We start from the raw sequence: 16,353 nt of genomic DNA, 5'->3' as shown, positions 1-16,353 counted from the left end.
ACAGAGCAACCCCAATCCTCCTCTTCTCAGGTCCCCCCACCCCCATTCTGGCTCCTCCCCCCTGCTGAGTGCCATGGCTTGCTCTGGGGGCACTAGCGCATGCTCGCTCCTGAGCTGCCTTTGTGCATCCATAAGAAACAGAGCACAGGGTCGGTCCCATTCCTCGCTCCCTCCACACTGGCTGTGTCTCAGCCAATAAGGAGGAAGAGACCTGGGAGAGCCACTGCTCTCGAGCACATCAATGGACCAGGATCAGGGTTGGGTAAGTATTGGAGGTGCTCAAGGGGGACTTGCACATTGAAGATTTTTTACCTTCATGCATAGAATGCATGACGGTAAAAAAAAAAAAAAACCTACAGCCATTGCAACCACTTTGATTGAACACAATGTAAATAAACCAGAAGAGAGCTGGATCTTTAATGTTATTCCTTAAAGTGTGATTACAAGCACAGGCCTTGTCAGCAGCAGGATTTCTTTCACTTTTCATCTTTGTTACATTACACTACATGCCAAAGAGACAGTGGAGATTCTCTGGGGTGTAGGAGCTGCCTACCCGGGTAGCAATACCAGTAAAATAATCTGACGGGTCCAGCGCTATTTTTCCACTTTACTCATCCCTCCTCACCCCTTGTACATTCACCGTGTGATAATGCCAACTGGGCACCCCAAAAATTAGGTGAGAGAACACAGGTCAGCTAGAACATTTTTAAAATAAGAGAGCAGCAGTGACCCCCTTTTCAGAACTAGCTATAATCCCAAGAGTGCATCTCCATTGGCATTTACCTTGAGTAAACAATTCACCAATGGTCTGGACACTAAAAAAGAACTTCAGAATAGCATCAACGATTCAGCTGAATATTACTTAGCAGATAACTAATGAACAGAGATCTGCTAAATTAGCAAATATCTAATTGAATGCTTTCAACAGGAGATGTGGAAGATCAATGCATTATGTCGGGAGTTATCTTAATGTCTGTTAGCAGTAACCATCTAGAAGATTATCACTATCCACTAGCAGGGGGTCTCAAAACTTTTCAAACAAAAGGGCCAGTATACTATCCTTCAGACTTTAGGATGGCCAGATTGAGGCCAGTGGAGGTAGAAAATGTCCTGAACCCAGCATCAGTGAGAATAAACATGGCCTCAGGGCTGTTGGTCAGTAGAAGGAGTAGTGCCCCATCACTGGTATTAGTAGGAGGAACAGTATCCAATCATTGGCATCAGTGGAAGAAATCGTGCCCCATAGTTGGTGTCAGTGGGAGGAATAGTGCCTCATATCATAGGAAGGAATAGTGCCCCAAGGGCCAGATAAAGTCTAGCAAAGGGCCCTCGGGCTGCAGTTTGGAGACACCTGCTCTAAAGGAAATTGGGATTAACTCATTGTAAAAACTGTAAAGCCTTTCAGTTCTGTTATGCATGGTCTGCAGGGCAATTATACCCATTAGGACTAATGCAGGTCATAGACGGGTCGTTTATTGGCCGAATTTTCAGCTGATAAACAAAAAATCAGTCGTTGCTGGTAGCAATGTCCACGAAAAATGGCAGTTTTTTGTGGATTTTCCAGCATGACCGATAAAAGTAAACGAGAGATCCGCAAAAAACGGCCGACAGTATTGTCCCACAACAGCGTGAATATCGGTCGATTTTTCGTGCGGACGAAAACCCGGCCAATAAACGACCCGTCTATGGACTGCATAAGTGGTGTGCCATAAAGTGTCTATCACAGACCTAATTGATATTAAAAAACCATTTAGGCCTGAATTGATCTGCAAAAGACCCCTTCTCCATTTCAAAGTTTCTATATCCAAATCATTAAATCAGACATGACCAACCTATATTACTATTGATTATATATTTGAATATGGAAGAAAATACTGAACAGATCACGAACAGCAGGACTAGACTATTGTATACAGAAGGTGAGATAGTTGTCTCCCTCTGCCTGGGTGACAGGCCTATCTGAGGGAGATCAGGTTTAGTTTCTCTGGAATGACAATAGCATACTGCACAATAATATGGGGGTTACCAGATCACAACATGCAGTACAGTGCTTTGAAAAAGTATTCATACCCCTTGAAATTTTCCACACTTTTTCATGTTACAACCTAAAACGTAAATGTATTTTATTGGGATTTTATGTGATAGACCAACACAAAGTGGCACATAATTGTAAACTGGAAGGAAAATGATTTTTAAAAATAAATATCTGAAAAGTGTGACGTCCATTTGTATTCAGCCCCCGAATCAATACTTTGTAGAACAACCTTTCACTGCAATTACAGCTACCAGTCTTTTTGAGGATGTCTCTACCAGCTTTGCACATCTAGAGAGTGAAATTTTTGCCCATTCTTAGCCCAAAATAGCCCAAGCTGTCAGATTGGATGGAGAGTGTCTGTGAACAGCAATGTGCAAGTCTTGCCACAGATTCTCAATTGGATTTAGGTCTGGACTTTGACTGGGCCATTCTAACACATGAATATGCTTTGATCTAAACCATTCCATTGAAGCTCTGGCTGTATGTTTAGGGTCGTTGTCCTACTGAAAGGTGAACCTCACACCCAGTCTCAAGTCTTTTGCAGACTCCAACAGGTTTTCTTCTAAGATTGCCCTGTATGTGGCTCCATCCAGCCTCCCATCAACTCTAACCAACTTCCCTGTCCATGCTGAAGAAAAGCATCTCCACAACATGATGCTGCCCCACCACGTTTCACAGTGGGGATGGTGTGTTCAGGGTAATGTGCAGTGTTTGTTTTCCGCCACACAGAGTTTTGCTTTTAAGTCAAAAAGTTACATTTTGGTCTCATCTTACCAGATCACCTTCTTCCACATGTTTGCTGTGTACCCCACATGGCTTCTCACAAACTGCAAACAGGACTTCTTATTGTTTTCTTTCAACAATGGCTTTCTTCTTGCCACTCTTCCATAAAGGCTAGATTTGTGGAGTGCACGATTAATAGTTGTCCTGTAGACATATTCTCCCACCTGAGCTGTGGATCTCTGCAGCTCCTCCAGAGTTACCATGGACCTCTTGGCTGCTTCTCTGATTATTGTTCTCCTTGCCCGGCCTGTCAGTTTAGGTGGACGGCCATATCTTGGTAGGATTGCAGTTGTGCCATACTCTTTACAGTTCGGATGATGGATTGAACAGTGCTCTGTGAGATGATCAAAGCTTGGGATTTTTTTTTTTTTCTTAATAACCTAACCCTGCTCTAAAATTCCCCACAACTTTATCCCTGACCTGTCTGATGTGTTGCTTGGCCTTTATGACGCTGTTTATTCACTAATGTCCTCTAACAAACCTCTGAGGGCTTCACAGAACAGCTGTATTTATACTAAAATTACACACAGTTGGACGCTATTTACTAATTAGGCGACTTCTGAAGGCAATTGGTTCCACTAGATTTTAGTTAGGGGTATCCGAGTAAACGGGGCTGAATACAAATACATACCACACTTTTCAGATATTTGTAAAAAAATTTGCAAACCATTTATCATTTTCCTTCCACTTCACAATTATGTGCCACTTCGTGTTGGTATATCACAGGGGTACTGAATTCAAATTCACGGGGGTCCAGTCAGTAAAATTTTCTTCCAGCGGAGGTCCGAGTGTCATGTTGGTGCTATGACTCAGATCCTCCACATCACGTCCTCCCGTGCACCTCACAGTTCCCCCCCCACCCCCTTCTACAACACAGACCACCCCATCACAGACCCCCTAGCCCATCAAACCCCCCTTCCCATCACAAATCTCGTCCATGCCAGACCCCTCACAGCAGAGACCCCCGTAATCACAGATTCCCCCCTTCACAGACCACTCATCTCAGTTCCCCTCATCACAGACCCCCCGTTCCCCATCACACTACTACCTGCATATTACTGATTCCTGTCCCTTTCATAATATAGCACCACTCCCCCCTTCGCACACTGTCCTACCTTATTCACACAAGACAGCAAGCACGGCTGTTCTGGACATAGGGCAGGACTTTTCATGTTAAGCCCTGTTCTATGTTCAGACCTGTTGTGCTTCCTGGGTTGTGTGAATAAGGTAGGACAGTATGGGGAGGGGGGGGGAAGAAGGGGGGAGTGCTGAAATATTATGAAAGGGAAAAACCTGCTGCGCTTCCTCACACTCCTTTTCCTTGAGGATAATAGCGGCAGGCGGGAGAGGTGGCTGCGGGGGGAGGACATTGAGGCAACTATTTGGTGAGGCTGCGGTATTGGCCGGTCGCCGCGGCCATTTTTTTGGTTGTTCACACATGGTTTGCTGCATTTGTTTGGCAGAACTCGCATAGGAACCATGTTGGGAGCTGGAAATGTGGAATTTTAATGTAAGTTGCTATTAAATCTTTTTACCTATGCCTTGAACATGAGTCTTGAGACCCTTCTTGTCTTTTGAGGACCTTGGAAAAATTGCTTTGGAGAAGGAAATAGAAGATCTCTGATTGAATGCTGATTATATTGATACAGAGGGTAATAGTATGTAATACTAATGGTGTCGGTGGATACACAGTGTTGCAGTGTTCACGGAGTGGTCACAGTTAATTTATATGTGCACGAGAGAGATATATATATATATATATATATATATATATAGTTTTTGCACAAAAAATACGTTTTTTTCTCTGCACTGAGTGAATATATATTGTTTACAAAGGTAATGCACTAGATTATTTATTTTTATTTTTGAGGTACCACGGGATGAAAAGGGATTTCTTCCTACTGGATGATAAAGTTTGAAAATTTGGGACTTTTCATTTGGACATGGTTTTTATTGGGACACTTTTTTCATTGGACTTTTTTTGTGTTTTTCTTTTTATGGTTTTTGAGTATTTATGATATTATTATTTTGAATATTATTATGATTATTTGATTCTATCACAAAAAGGTTATAATATAATAAAGGCTGCGGTATGGAAAGGAATGTTTCTGGGTCCGGATCTGGACCGCGGTCCACCATTTAGTGAAGCCTGGTCTATCACATAAAATCCCAATAAAATACATTTAAGTTTTTGGTTGTAACATGATAAAATGAGGAAAATATCAAGAAGTATGAATACTTTTTCAAGGCACTGTATATAAAATATTATTACATTTAGAAAAAAACTGTATTGGAGTGCATGATCACTGAATGGCCATAAAGACTGACATCCCATGGGCCTCTCCTCATCTTCTCATTAGTCAGGTCATTTCGGTCAACACCCTCCTCAGGGACCAGAAAGGAAAACACCATCAGCTCTCTTTAACCATCAAACAGACTTTGTTAAGTATTGTCATTCTTAAACCCTTTTTGTGTTTCTGTTGCATTATTGTCTCTCTTTTGTAATACCCTTTTTTCTGTAATTTTTTTGTTTGCACAATTTAAAAAAAATTTTTTTTTTTTTTATAAAACAAGATTTCTATTTGTTTGTATTGTCTCCAATGCACCAAGAGGGGAGCCATTTGTTCTCAGTAGCCATATACATGCAGTCCATCAGAGTCCATGTACAGACTCCAAAGCTAAGCTGGGGAAACACCAATCCAGATGCTATATAAAGATCAGCTCAAGAAGTGGTGTAGCAAGGAATCATAAAATTTCAGATGAAAAAAATCCATAAAAACAAAAAAACTAGTAAAAATATTTCAACTTTTATGAGCAGAGGAGAAAAAAGGTGTCCAACTTACTAGGGCACTAGCAAATAAGTGAGGCATGCTAGGTAGAAAAGGGGTTATACATGGACTGGCTTATAGATGTATTGTCCATATGTACTGTCCATAGATGAACGAGGAGGAAAATACAGCTTAAACAATGGAGAGGATTGTATGTCTGTCTGAGCAATATAGGTGTCTATAGTTCCTGAACTGGAATGAGCTTTAATCCCCAATTTTAACCACTTAGATCATGCTCACATACATTCTTTCACAGGCGGATAGAAATTGAGAGAGGCTCCTTATTAGTCTTCTATTAAAGCATATAAACATCAAAAGTGTATCAGACAAATCAACTGACTTATGTAAATCAGAAAGATCTATGTATTTTTCACTTACGGTCTGCTCATCATCATCTTCTGCCTCTAGCACCACGCAGTGATATAAAAGCCCTGATTCAGTGGCAATGACGAGGATACTAGGTACACTGGGTAAGCAAAGCACCGCACAAGCATCATAGCCATAGTTATCCTCTGCAGCTGGGTGCATTGGAAGAGGGCCCAGGAGCTTGCCAACATATCTATTAGGAAAGAAAACACACACAAACATACATAACTCAGCCCAGTTTGTTAGATTTCCTATACCTGTACATCTGATTTTATTGCACCTAATTCTTAAAATATGTAGCTACCGTCTTTATTATTCAGTTAAAGCCCAACACCGGGAAATCTAACAGTCCCCCTTGCAGTGGGGCAATGCCCACACTGCAAATATCAGCTGCTTGTTTAGTCTAGATGAGCTTGAAAGCACTTTTACTTACCCGACTCTCCCTCGGGAACACAGCACTCCCCCATGCTCTGACAGTGGACTGGTCCTTGGCACCTTCATGTCTAGAAGCGCTATAGAACCAGCATCTGTCTTCATGTCAGGACCTTAAACCAGTGACGCATGGGGGGAAAAATGCTGCAGTGTACGGTCTAAAAGCACAGAAAATTGGGTAAGTAAATCTACTTTTCCATGCCCCCTAGATATAAATGAACAGTTAACCTTTGCAGGGCTGGCACAGCCCCATTGCAAGAATGAATTGTTACGATTCCTGGAGTTAAACTTTAACCACTTCCCACGCAGCCTATAGTAACATGATGGCCGGGCGAGCCTCTTGTCGATCCGGGAGGGTGTCATATGACGTCCGTCCCAGATCGTGCCCTGCGCGTGCCCGCAGGGCCGTGCTGTGGCAAGATCAGTCACCGGCTGCGTTCCTCGGACTCGGCCAATAACAGATCTGTGTACCGGCCCCATTGCCTGTACCATGTGACCTGCTGTGACCAATCACAGCAGGTCACATGACAGTTGTAAACAATGGATGGCTCTCTTTCATGCCATCCATTGTATACAAGCGTGTCTAACTGCAAATGGTCACAGTGATCACAGTCACAGGCTTGGCCAATCACAGCCCATCTGTGTCATGTGATTAGCCATGGCCAATCACAACAAAAAAAACCTGAATTCATCGATTTCATTCAATTAAATGCTTGTTTATAGCAAAGAAATTTTTTGCTATAAGCAATCAATTTGTGTAAAAAAAAAAAAAAAACAACAATACTGATCACTTCCCCAAAGTAGTACAATGTTACTATGGTAACATAATACTACTTTGTCCTAGTGTAATATGAAAAAAAAAAAATCTTAAAAAAAACAAAATGTAATGTAATTTTTTTTTCGTACTGCCACAAGTCAGTGTCCCTGATCACCACCACACCAGTTATATGAGGACACTGTACTATACTGATGACCGCATGTAAAAAAAAAAAAAAATTTTGAAAATATTTTTTTTAATTTCTTCATTTTCCAAAAAAAAATTGGACAATAAAAATTACAACTTCAAAAAACTCGCCATGCCTCTTATGAAATACGTAGGACTGTCTACTTTGGGGTCATTTGGCAGATATCTGTACTGTTCTGACATTTTTGGGCCTCAAGAAATTAGATTGGCTGTCAGTACTTCAGGAGTGATCAATTTTCAGATATATCCCACAGTTTGTGAACTCTACAACTTTCCTACAGACTAAATAATAAATACTGATTTGGATTATTTCACCAAAGAAATGTAGCAGCATAAATCTTGGCCTAAATTTATGAAGAATAATTATTTATCTATTTGCAAACTTTTATAACAGAAACAAAGAAAAACGTGTTTTTTTTTCTTCAAAATATGTCTTTTTTTTGTTAACTTAGCAAAAACTAAAAACCCCAGTGGTGATTAAATACCACCAAAAGAAAGTTCTAGTGTGAACAAATGATAAAAATTTTGTTTGGGTACAGTGTTGCATGACCGCAGAGTTGTTATTCAAAGTGTGAGAGCGCTGAAACCTGAAAATTGGCCTGGGTAGGAAGGGTGTAAAAGTGCCCTGTATGAAAGTGGTTAAATATTAGCTTGCATTTATTAGAAAAAAAATTAAATAGATTATGTCCAGTGTTAACAGCCATTCAATTTTTCATAAATCAGCCCTGGTGCATGCCACAAGAAATGTGCAAGATAACAAAATGTAACTTTTTAAAACATTTTTACAGGATATAGTGTGTAGCAGTACAAGCCAAGCGATCTCACCCGTTTTGCAGACTAATGTAAATAAGGAAAGTTTCTCCATTTTCATAGAGTATGTATAGAGGATATGCAGTCTCTTCTTTACTATGCAGTCCGTGACCCCTATTAAATGCAACTAAAGGACCAAAATCACATGCGACTGCAGTTTCTCCAAGAGATGCTCTGTAGGACCTCCTGAAAGTACAAAACATCTATGTTAAAGAGTAAAAAAAGATTTATTTTAAAGGAAAAAATCCAGTCTTGTTGAAAAGGGGAGAAAAAACCCACACACACACATATACACAAAACACAGCCACTTATCATGGGGGTGGAGAGTTTGATAGACCCAACTAGGACAGGGGCTTTTGGAGTGGACCACTGGCTAGCCCAGCAATGGGCAAACTACGGCCCGGCGGACCTTTTAATCCGGCCCGCGGAGCTAGGCTCCCGCTAGGCTCCTCTCACAGTCCGCCCTGAAGACCGGTGTAGCATGAAAATCTGTCTCCTATGAGGATCTGTCCCCCTCGACGTATCTGCGCATGTGCCGGAGATCGCCGATCGGCTGCTAATGCCTGAAACTGGCACATGCGCAGATACGTCGAGGGGGACAGATCCTCATAGGAGACAGATTTTCATGCTACACCGGAACGGCGCGGGAACACGGCGAGAGGAACGCGCGGAGCAAAGGTAAGTGAATTGACACAGGGGGGACTTGGGGACTTAATATGGGGGATGAATTACTATATGGGGGGATGAATTACTATATGGGGGGATGAATTACTATATGGGGGATTATTACTATACTTACTATGGATGACACACACACATCATTCATCTACTCTTGGTCCGGCCCCCGGGTCCAATATATGAACCCATTGCGGCCCTCAAGTCAAAAAGTTTGCCCACCCCTGGGCTAGCCTCTTGCCTACTGACCATGGCACTAGCATGTGAGGGGGCTCTAATCTTTGGTGTGTGCCTGGGGGGACCTTTGGAGCAGTTTACTTTGGAGTCCATGTCTCCCCCAAAACACACAGACTCTGAGAACTGGAGGACCAGGATACAGATTTGGGGTCTCTGTGCTCCAACCAGCATTGACTGCTCCAAACCCAATTCCTAGTCTCAGAGACGAAGAAAGAGGTAATATAATCAGCTCAAAACAAAACTGAAGTGAGGACTTGCTCTAATCTGTTTATTAAGATGTTGTGTGTCTTTCTACCATTGCATCCTAGGTGTGCATTCCATTGTTAATTGAGTCACCTATTGTTTGTCTGTTGGCAATTCCTGTTGGAGGCTCCTACATGATGAGATTATACTGATGTCAGCTTCACCTCATTACCTAATCAGTGTGGGATGTTTATCCTAATATAGAATATTTGTGTGTATTGTTCCTGTGGGCACTGCTCCTATTTCTGGAGTGTATAAAAACCTGTGTTTTCTGTTCAATAAAGAATTCCTGTTTGGCATCTAAGCTAGCGTCGCCTAGTTTTGGGTGCAATGCCCAACTATAATAACTTGGTATTGTGTCCCAGTGGCGAGAAAGCAGTTCTATGACAGTCACCCAATTGGGGAGACAGGCATTCCGTCACATTTGGTGGCAGCAGTCAGATGCTTCCTGCAGTCTGGGATATCCAAACCACCACTGGGACCCAGTGTTGGGTGAAATCGAAGAAGTGTTCCAGGAGTCGGATGCCATGGAAGCGGAATTCCAGTGGTGAATGTAAGGGAATATCGCCCAGTATGGAGAGCCTGGTTCTGCCCAGGACATGCTGGAAATGAGACACACAATCTGCTAGAAGCTCTGAATGGAAGCTCTCCAAGTGAGGCAAGGCTATTATGGAAATATTCTCCCTACATTCCTGGATAAGTACTGGCAGCAGTTGAACTTGCGTATACCATTCCTAGGAGAGCATCATCGGGAGGAATGGCTTATGGAGCTGTATAGGCTGGTCCACAAAAGAAATGGTGCTGAACGATGAGTATCGGGCACCGCATTGGTATTCTACAAGAGTGTCCATGGCTGAAGAACAGCAATCCCATAGAAGGTTAGGACTTCAGCTGCCCGGGATTGATATTTGAGATGAAGGAAGATCTTCAGGAAGATCCATATTTCGGTAGTGCAGCGGAGTGGAGATGGAAGGATATTCGAGATGTTAGGGAGTTGAAACTTCCCAATGAGCTCAGATTGAGCCAAGACTTGGACTTTATAGTTCCACAAGAATGGGAGCTGGAACAAACATAAAAGACTAAGCTCAACAGTATGCCACAGCACCCATGGATGTTATGGATTACGAGACCCGTCAAATCGCTGGAGCTGGGCCCAAGTGTCACCAGCCCGTGCCCTGAATTTTCAGCAATTCCAGAAACTGGGATTTAATAGAATTTTCTGCTAAGGAGGAACAACCCAGTGAGCCACCAGTGGAAGAGCGGGCATCAGGGCAGAGCACCACTGGCCTTTGCCCAGCACCAACTGCAATTCCAGAGCTCCAGGGAACCAGGGCAGGCAGCCCTTCTCTCCAGCAGAAGGCCGATACACTGGAACTTCTAACCCCAGCTGAAGCGCTGACAAAAGGACAGCGGGTCCAATACCTCTGCCCCACACCCACAGCAGTTCCAGGGGCCCAGGGAGAGGAGAGGGTCATCCTCCCTCCCCAGCAGCAGTTGTACAGTCCAGAGAGGAGGTGGTCGCCCTCCCTGTGCAACTGACAGCCAGAGCAGAGGAAACGGTCTTCCCTCCCCAGCAAGGATTCTTGCACCTGGGAGACAGTACCAGCCGGATAAGGGTATGGGTTTAAGAGGAACCCACCTATCGCCCCAGCAGCAGTTCCGAACTCCGGGAGAGGAGGTGGTCATCCTCCCTCCCCAGCGGCAGTGTAGTGACTCAGGAGTGCAGGAAGTCATCCTCGCTCCACAGCGGAAGTCCAGTTGATGAAGCAGCCACCTAGTCTCCCCAGCGGCAGTTCAACGGTCCAGGAGAGGAGGTGGTCGTCCTCTCTCCCCAACAGTCAGTTAGAGCGGAGGAGTGGAGAGGTTTTCCCTTCCTAGCATGGATCTGTGCACCTGGGAGACAGTAACTGAGAAATGTCGTCCCAGCAACTGGATGAGGGTACAGGAGATGGAGCAGTCAGCTCATCTCCCCAGCGGCAGTTCAAGGACCAGGGAGGGGAGGAAATTGTCCTCCCTCCCCAGCGGCAAGTCTACAGTCTAGGAGAGGAAGTGGTTGTTCTCCCTGCCTAACAGTCAGAGCGGAGGATTTGGGGTCCCCAGCTGAAGCGCTGGCAACAGGGCAGAGCGCCACTGGCCTCTGTCCAGCACCTACCGTGTCTTCACAGCTCCAGGGAATTGGGGCAGTCAGCCCCTCTACCCAGCAGACCAAGCCCGGGAATGGTAAAGACCTCCCAGCTGAAGCACTGGAAGCCAGACAGAGGGTCCGTGACCTCTGCTCCTCACCTACCAATGACAACTCTTCCCTTTGGCCAAGAATGGAAATTGTGTGGACCAACTATGTGGGTTCACTTTGCCCAACTAATGTATGTTCAGACTAGGAGGAGGTCTGGGACCTGGCTAGTCGACTTTTGAGGGGGGAGAAATGTGACAGACTCAACTTGGAAAGGGCCTTTTGGAGGGGACAGCAGGCCTGCCTCTTGCCTACTTTGAGCCCGTCACAGATGTTTTCACTGTGGTCACCAATGACACCAATAATGCTTGGGGAGTATTATTGTGGTTACCAAGGACACCAGTAATGCTTTGGGGGGTGAAGTCATATCAGACCTTTTATCATTTTTGGTAATATACACGTACATGTCATATGGGAGCAGATCACATTTGCAACAAATGCACTGTTATAAATATACTGACCCAATATGGGAAAATGATGTCTCCTCTTCAGAGTTAGAAAGTGGAATAACTTTTATTGGCTTTAAATGATCACGAAGACTATAAATTCTAAAAAGAAAAAAAAAGAAAAGAAAAACAGAAAAATGAGAAAAAAAAACCTCAAGTTAGGAAAAATAAAACAGAAAAAATGACAGTGATGTTCTGTCTGGCAGGGGCTATGCAGGCTCTATGTGCAATGCCAGTCTAACCCCCTCTCCTAAGCAGTCACTCAGAACTCCATCTCAGTTGATCTGTGTTGATGAAAAGCTAGACAGGTGGGCGAGGCTAGCTATCCAACAACACAGCTCAGCCATATCTGCATGGATTTGGATGAGGATAAGTGCTATGTGCAAAGGATCCTCTAGGGGTTTTAATAAGCGGTCTTGTTCTGGTGATGGATCTTTAATGTAAGCAGAGGAACTGTATGTAGAGCTCAAGAGTTACTGCACTATGAGCTAGAACTGGATGTTATTTAAGTGGTGGTAATATAGTGCATATTTACTGGCTCTTAGATGGTGTTCAGTTACTGCAGTGAGTGGTTCTCATGTATATTGGGGAAGTCCCCCATACTTTTGTTTACAGAAATACCTGGGTGTTGCATTATTTGCTAGCAGCTTTGGATGTTTTTGCAGGAAGCACAGGTTTTATCAAAAATAGTTCTACCAGGATATCGCACTGTATATTTATTAGAAAATGTCTCCCTTTTTTCTCTATATTCTACTCTCCAAAAAAAAACAAAACACATCACACAAAAGTTAAATGACTACTTTACCTTATTGTGTTGTCAGATGTTAACAGAATGAGATGTGGTTCTTGAATTTCACCAGGGTACCATATTGCTTGTTTTAGAAAAAGAGAAGTGGAGCTGGAAAGCATTCTCTCCGCAAAAGGTATAGTTCTGTGGGGGGAACCACAACAACACAGAGTATGAATCTTACATATAGGAACATAAGAAAGGATTTATCTATTGCAACATATAACTCTACAGAAGCCATCATTGTATTTAATATAGTCTTTCTTCTTTCCTCTCAAATTTGAAACATTTATTTTTAATTTGAAACTATTATTTTTCAGGAAATCTATAAAGCATTATTTATTGTTTAAATGCTTCCAGTACCTAAATAAGTGCAGCCTTTACACATCTTCAGAAGCTCCTCCTCAAAGGATAGCTGTGATAAAAGAAATATTGAGCTTCCATAGCCAGTAAAGCATGCAGCATGCTTGTTATACTCACTGTGGAAGCTAATGGGTTAATCCTCCGTCCAAATTGTGTAAAAATGCAGTTTCATCCTGACTTCTCTGATCCTCCCCTTCTTCCAGTGCCCCCCTCTCATCTCTTGATAAGATGTGTGGAGACAATGCACATGCTCAGTTTAGTGTGTATTGCTAGAGAGATTTTTTTTTTTTTTTTTGGGAAGAGTGCATGTAATCAGCACAGGGCCAAGCAGCACTTTCCAGACAGAGGTCGGGTTCTGCATCCTCCTAGAGCAGAAAGAAAACTTCTCCTACAAGCTTTAAGCAGTGCTCTGCTTACTAAAATAATTGTGTTTCCATGTAGTGTGTAAGGTGGAAGACCAGATATAGTGAATGCAGGGTGCTGGGTTTAGCAACACTTTAATAATCAGCTCCAGGGCTGTCACCTTGAACATCTACCAACAGAATGACTCAATGTCACTTAGCACAGATTTCCTTTAACCACTTGCCCTCCTGAGGATTTACCCCCCTGCCTGACCAGGCCATCTTTTGTGTTACGGCGCTGAGTTACTTTAACTGACAATTGCACAGCCATCCACAGCAGTGTGCCCGAGCTGACAGGGAGGAAACAAAAACAGTTCTCCTCCTCGTCGGAAATCACCGGGCGGGGCCCAGTGATTGACAGCCATGGCCGCAAATGGCATCTCTCACGCACCCCCACCAGGAAATCCAAAATCACGTATATATACACGTGATTTTGCGCAGCGCTGCCACTCTCTAGCAGTATTTCTATAGAGTGGTCGGCAAGCAGTTAAAAGGGTATGTGTGCGTGCGTGCGTGTATATATGTATGTATCAAATTGTGGGTCTGTTTTTTTTTTTACTAGAAGCCTAGAAAGCATTGCACCCAGGTTTAACAGATCGTGGGTGTCATGAAAGACTCCTGCAAACCTGTCTGTATATCTGGATGCTCGTAACTCATACGAGCAGGCAGATATACACAGACAGGAAGAGTTCATTGAAAATTAAAAAGGCAACAGCCGCAAAGGCTGTCTGGACTTGTAGTTTTTCATTCACATTCTGTAAAAGACGCAGTCGAGGAGAAGATCCTTGGTCTGCTGTCACAGCGGAACTTGGTAGAGGGGCTGCTGCAGCACCAACATGTTACACCCTGAATACAGTTGTAACATGTCAGAAAAGGTGAACTTATCCTTTAAAGTGGAACTAATCCTTTAAAGTGGATGTAAAGGTATTTTTCTTCATAGTTAAAATGAAAATTCAAGTTGGTCTTACCTGTAACTTGTTTTCCAGTAGTCGTTCAAGACAGCACCTGAAAGATCATAGCTCCTCCCACCAGACACATATAACATCATGATTTAAAAGGAGGTTTCACCCCACAGATTATCAACTGTACTACAGAATCTCCGGCCAAGCTGGACAAACTTATAAGCACAACAAAGTATATTAAACCTAATGGTGGGCAATCTTTGCTGTCCTGAAAGGCTACTGATAAACAAGTTACCGATAAGTCTAACTTCAATTTTCCCAAAACATCTTTCAGGGCAGCATCTGAGAGGTTAAACAACATCTTACCACTCTAAAGGAGGAACAATGACTTGAAAGACCTTTCTGCCAAAGGCCTGGCCTCCCACCAATAACAAGATCCAATCTGTAATGCCAAGGGAAAGTGGATAGGCTTGACCAAGTCACTGCTTCACAGATTTGTTTTGGGGTGGTACCAGCCCTTTCTGCCCAAGTGACTGCGACAGCTCTAGTGGAGAGAGCATGAATCCTCAATGGATGGGACAAATTCACTTAGACATAAGCTTCTGTGATCGCCATCCTTAGTCATCTGACTATGAATCCCTTTGTGCACTAATGGCCCTCTTTGGCACCAACATACAAAACAAATAAGGAGTCTGAACTCCTCAAGGTAACTTCTGTTCTTCTCATGTTCAAGGAATGAAAACCTTTTTTCCCAATGGATTTAGGCAAAATGTCAAGAGGACAATGTCTTGGGAATGGTGGTAAACAGAAGCAAGCTTTGGTAGAACTCACCAAACTTTCCTTAAAGCAATCTCAATCAGGAAGATGGACAAAAAAGGCTCCCTAATAGACAAGGCATGCAGTTCGCCAATTCTTAGTGCAGAAGTTACCACTATCAAAATAACCGCCTTAGGGTAATAAACTTCGGAAATGAAGAATCTAAAGGTTCAAACGGGTCCTTTGTTAGAGCCTACTGAACCACTTACAGATCCCCTTTTATCCGGAACAGTTCTCGCCTGGATTAGAGCCTTAGTTGAACACTCCTGAAGCAGCCACCTGCACTTTAAGGGTGCTGACTGCCAGACTACAAAACTCTGTGGACAGGAACAGTCTAGTACGGGTGTCGGCAACCCGCGGCTCCAGAGCCGCATGCGGCTCTTTTTCAACTTTGCTGCGGCTCCGGAGCACACTGCCCACCAGGTGGTCGGCAAGCCGCGGATCGCGAGCCACATGCGGCTCTTCTGTGTGCCGGGCGCCCGCTCCCCTCCCTCCTCAAAAATCCGGCCCGCGGAGCGTGGAACATTGGCTGTCAGGATGTAGGTGGGGCAGCCAGGATGTAGGCGGGGCAGAGTGACGAACTCCTCTCCTCTCTCAGTCCGCCCTGAAGACCAGAACGGCGCGGGAACACAGCGAGAGGAACGCGCGGAGCAAAGGTAAGTGAATTGAGACAATATGGGGGATGAATTACTATGTGGGGGATGAATTACTGTGTGGGGGATGAATTACTATGTGGGGGATGAATTACTATGTGGGGGATGAATTACTATGGGGGATGAATTACTATATGGGGGATGAATTACTATGTGGGGGATGAATTACTATGTGGGGGATGAATTACTATGTGGGGGATGAATTACTATGTGGGGGATGAATTACTATGTGGGGGATGAATTACTATGTGGGGGATGAATTACTATATGGGGGATGAATTACTATATGGGGGATGAATTACTATATGGGGGATGAATTACTATGGGGGATGAATTACTATATGGGGGATGAATTACTATACGGCGTAGCTACTCAACGTGG

At 43.7% G+C, this 16,353-nt stretch overlaps 1 protein-coding gene across 1 annotated transcript in view; it reads right to left on the bottom strand.

Moving 5' to 3' along the window:
- Positions 1 to 16,353, bottom strand: part of NUP88 (nucleoporin 88) — a 65,059-nt gene that overhangs the window by 36,091 nt on the left and 12,615 nt on the right. The window contains exons 3-6 of the mRNA XM_089678502.1: positions 12,855 to 12,980; positions 12,065 to 12,151; positions 8,234 to 8,404; positions 6,025 to 6,205 (exon numbers count right to left, since the gene is read on the bottom strand). Coding sequence (XP_089534628.1) covers positions 6,025 to 6,205; positions 8,234 to 8,404; positions 12,065 to 12,151; positions 12,855 to 12,980 — 565 coding nt within the window. The remainder of the gene's footprint in view (positions 1 to 6,024; positions 6,206 to 8,233; positions 8,405 to 12,064; positions 12,152 to 12,854; positions 12,981 to 16,353) is intronic.

The sequence above is a fragment of the Staurois parvus genome, unplaced genomic scaffold, assembly GCF_062004578.1.
Source record: "Staurois parvus isolate SC_StPar_1 unplaced genomic scaffold, SC_StPar_1.0 ptg000206l, whole genome shotgun sequence".
In the NCBI taxonomy this organism is placed as follows: Eukaryota; Metazoa; Chordata; class Amphibia; order Anura; family Ranidae; genus Staurois; species Staurois parvus.
Note: the sequence above shows the minus strand (reverse complement) of the source record. Positions and strands in the feature narration are given on the sequence as shown.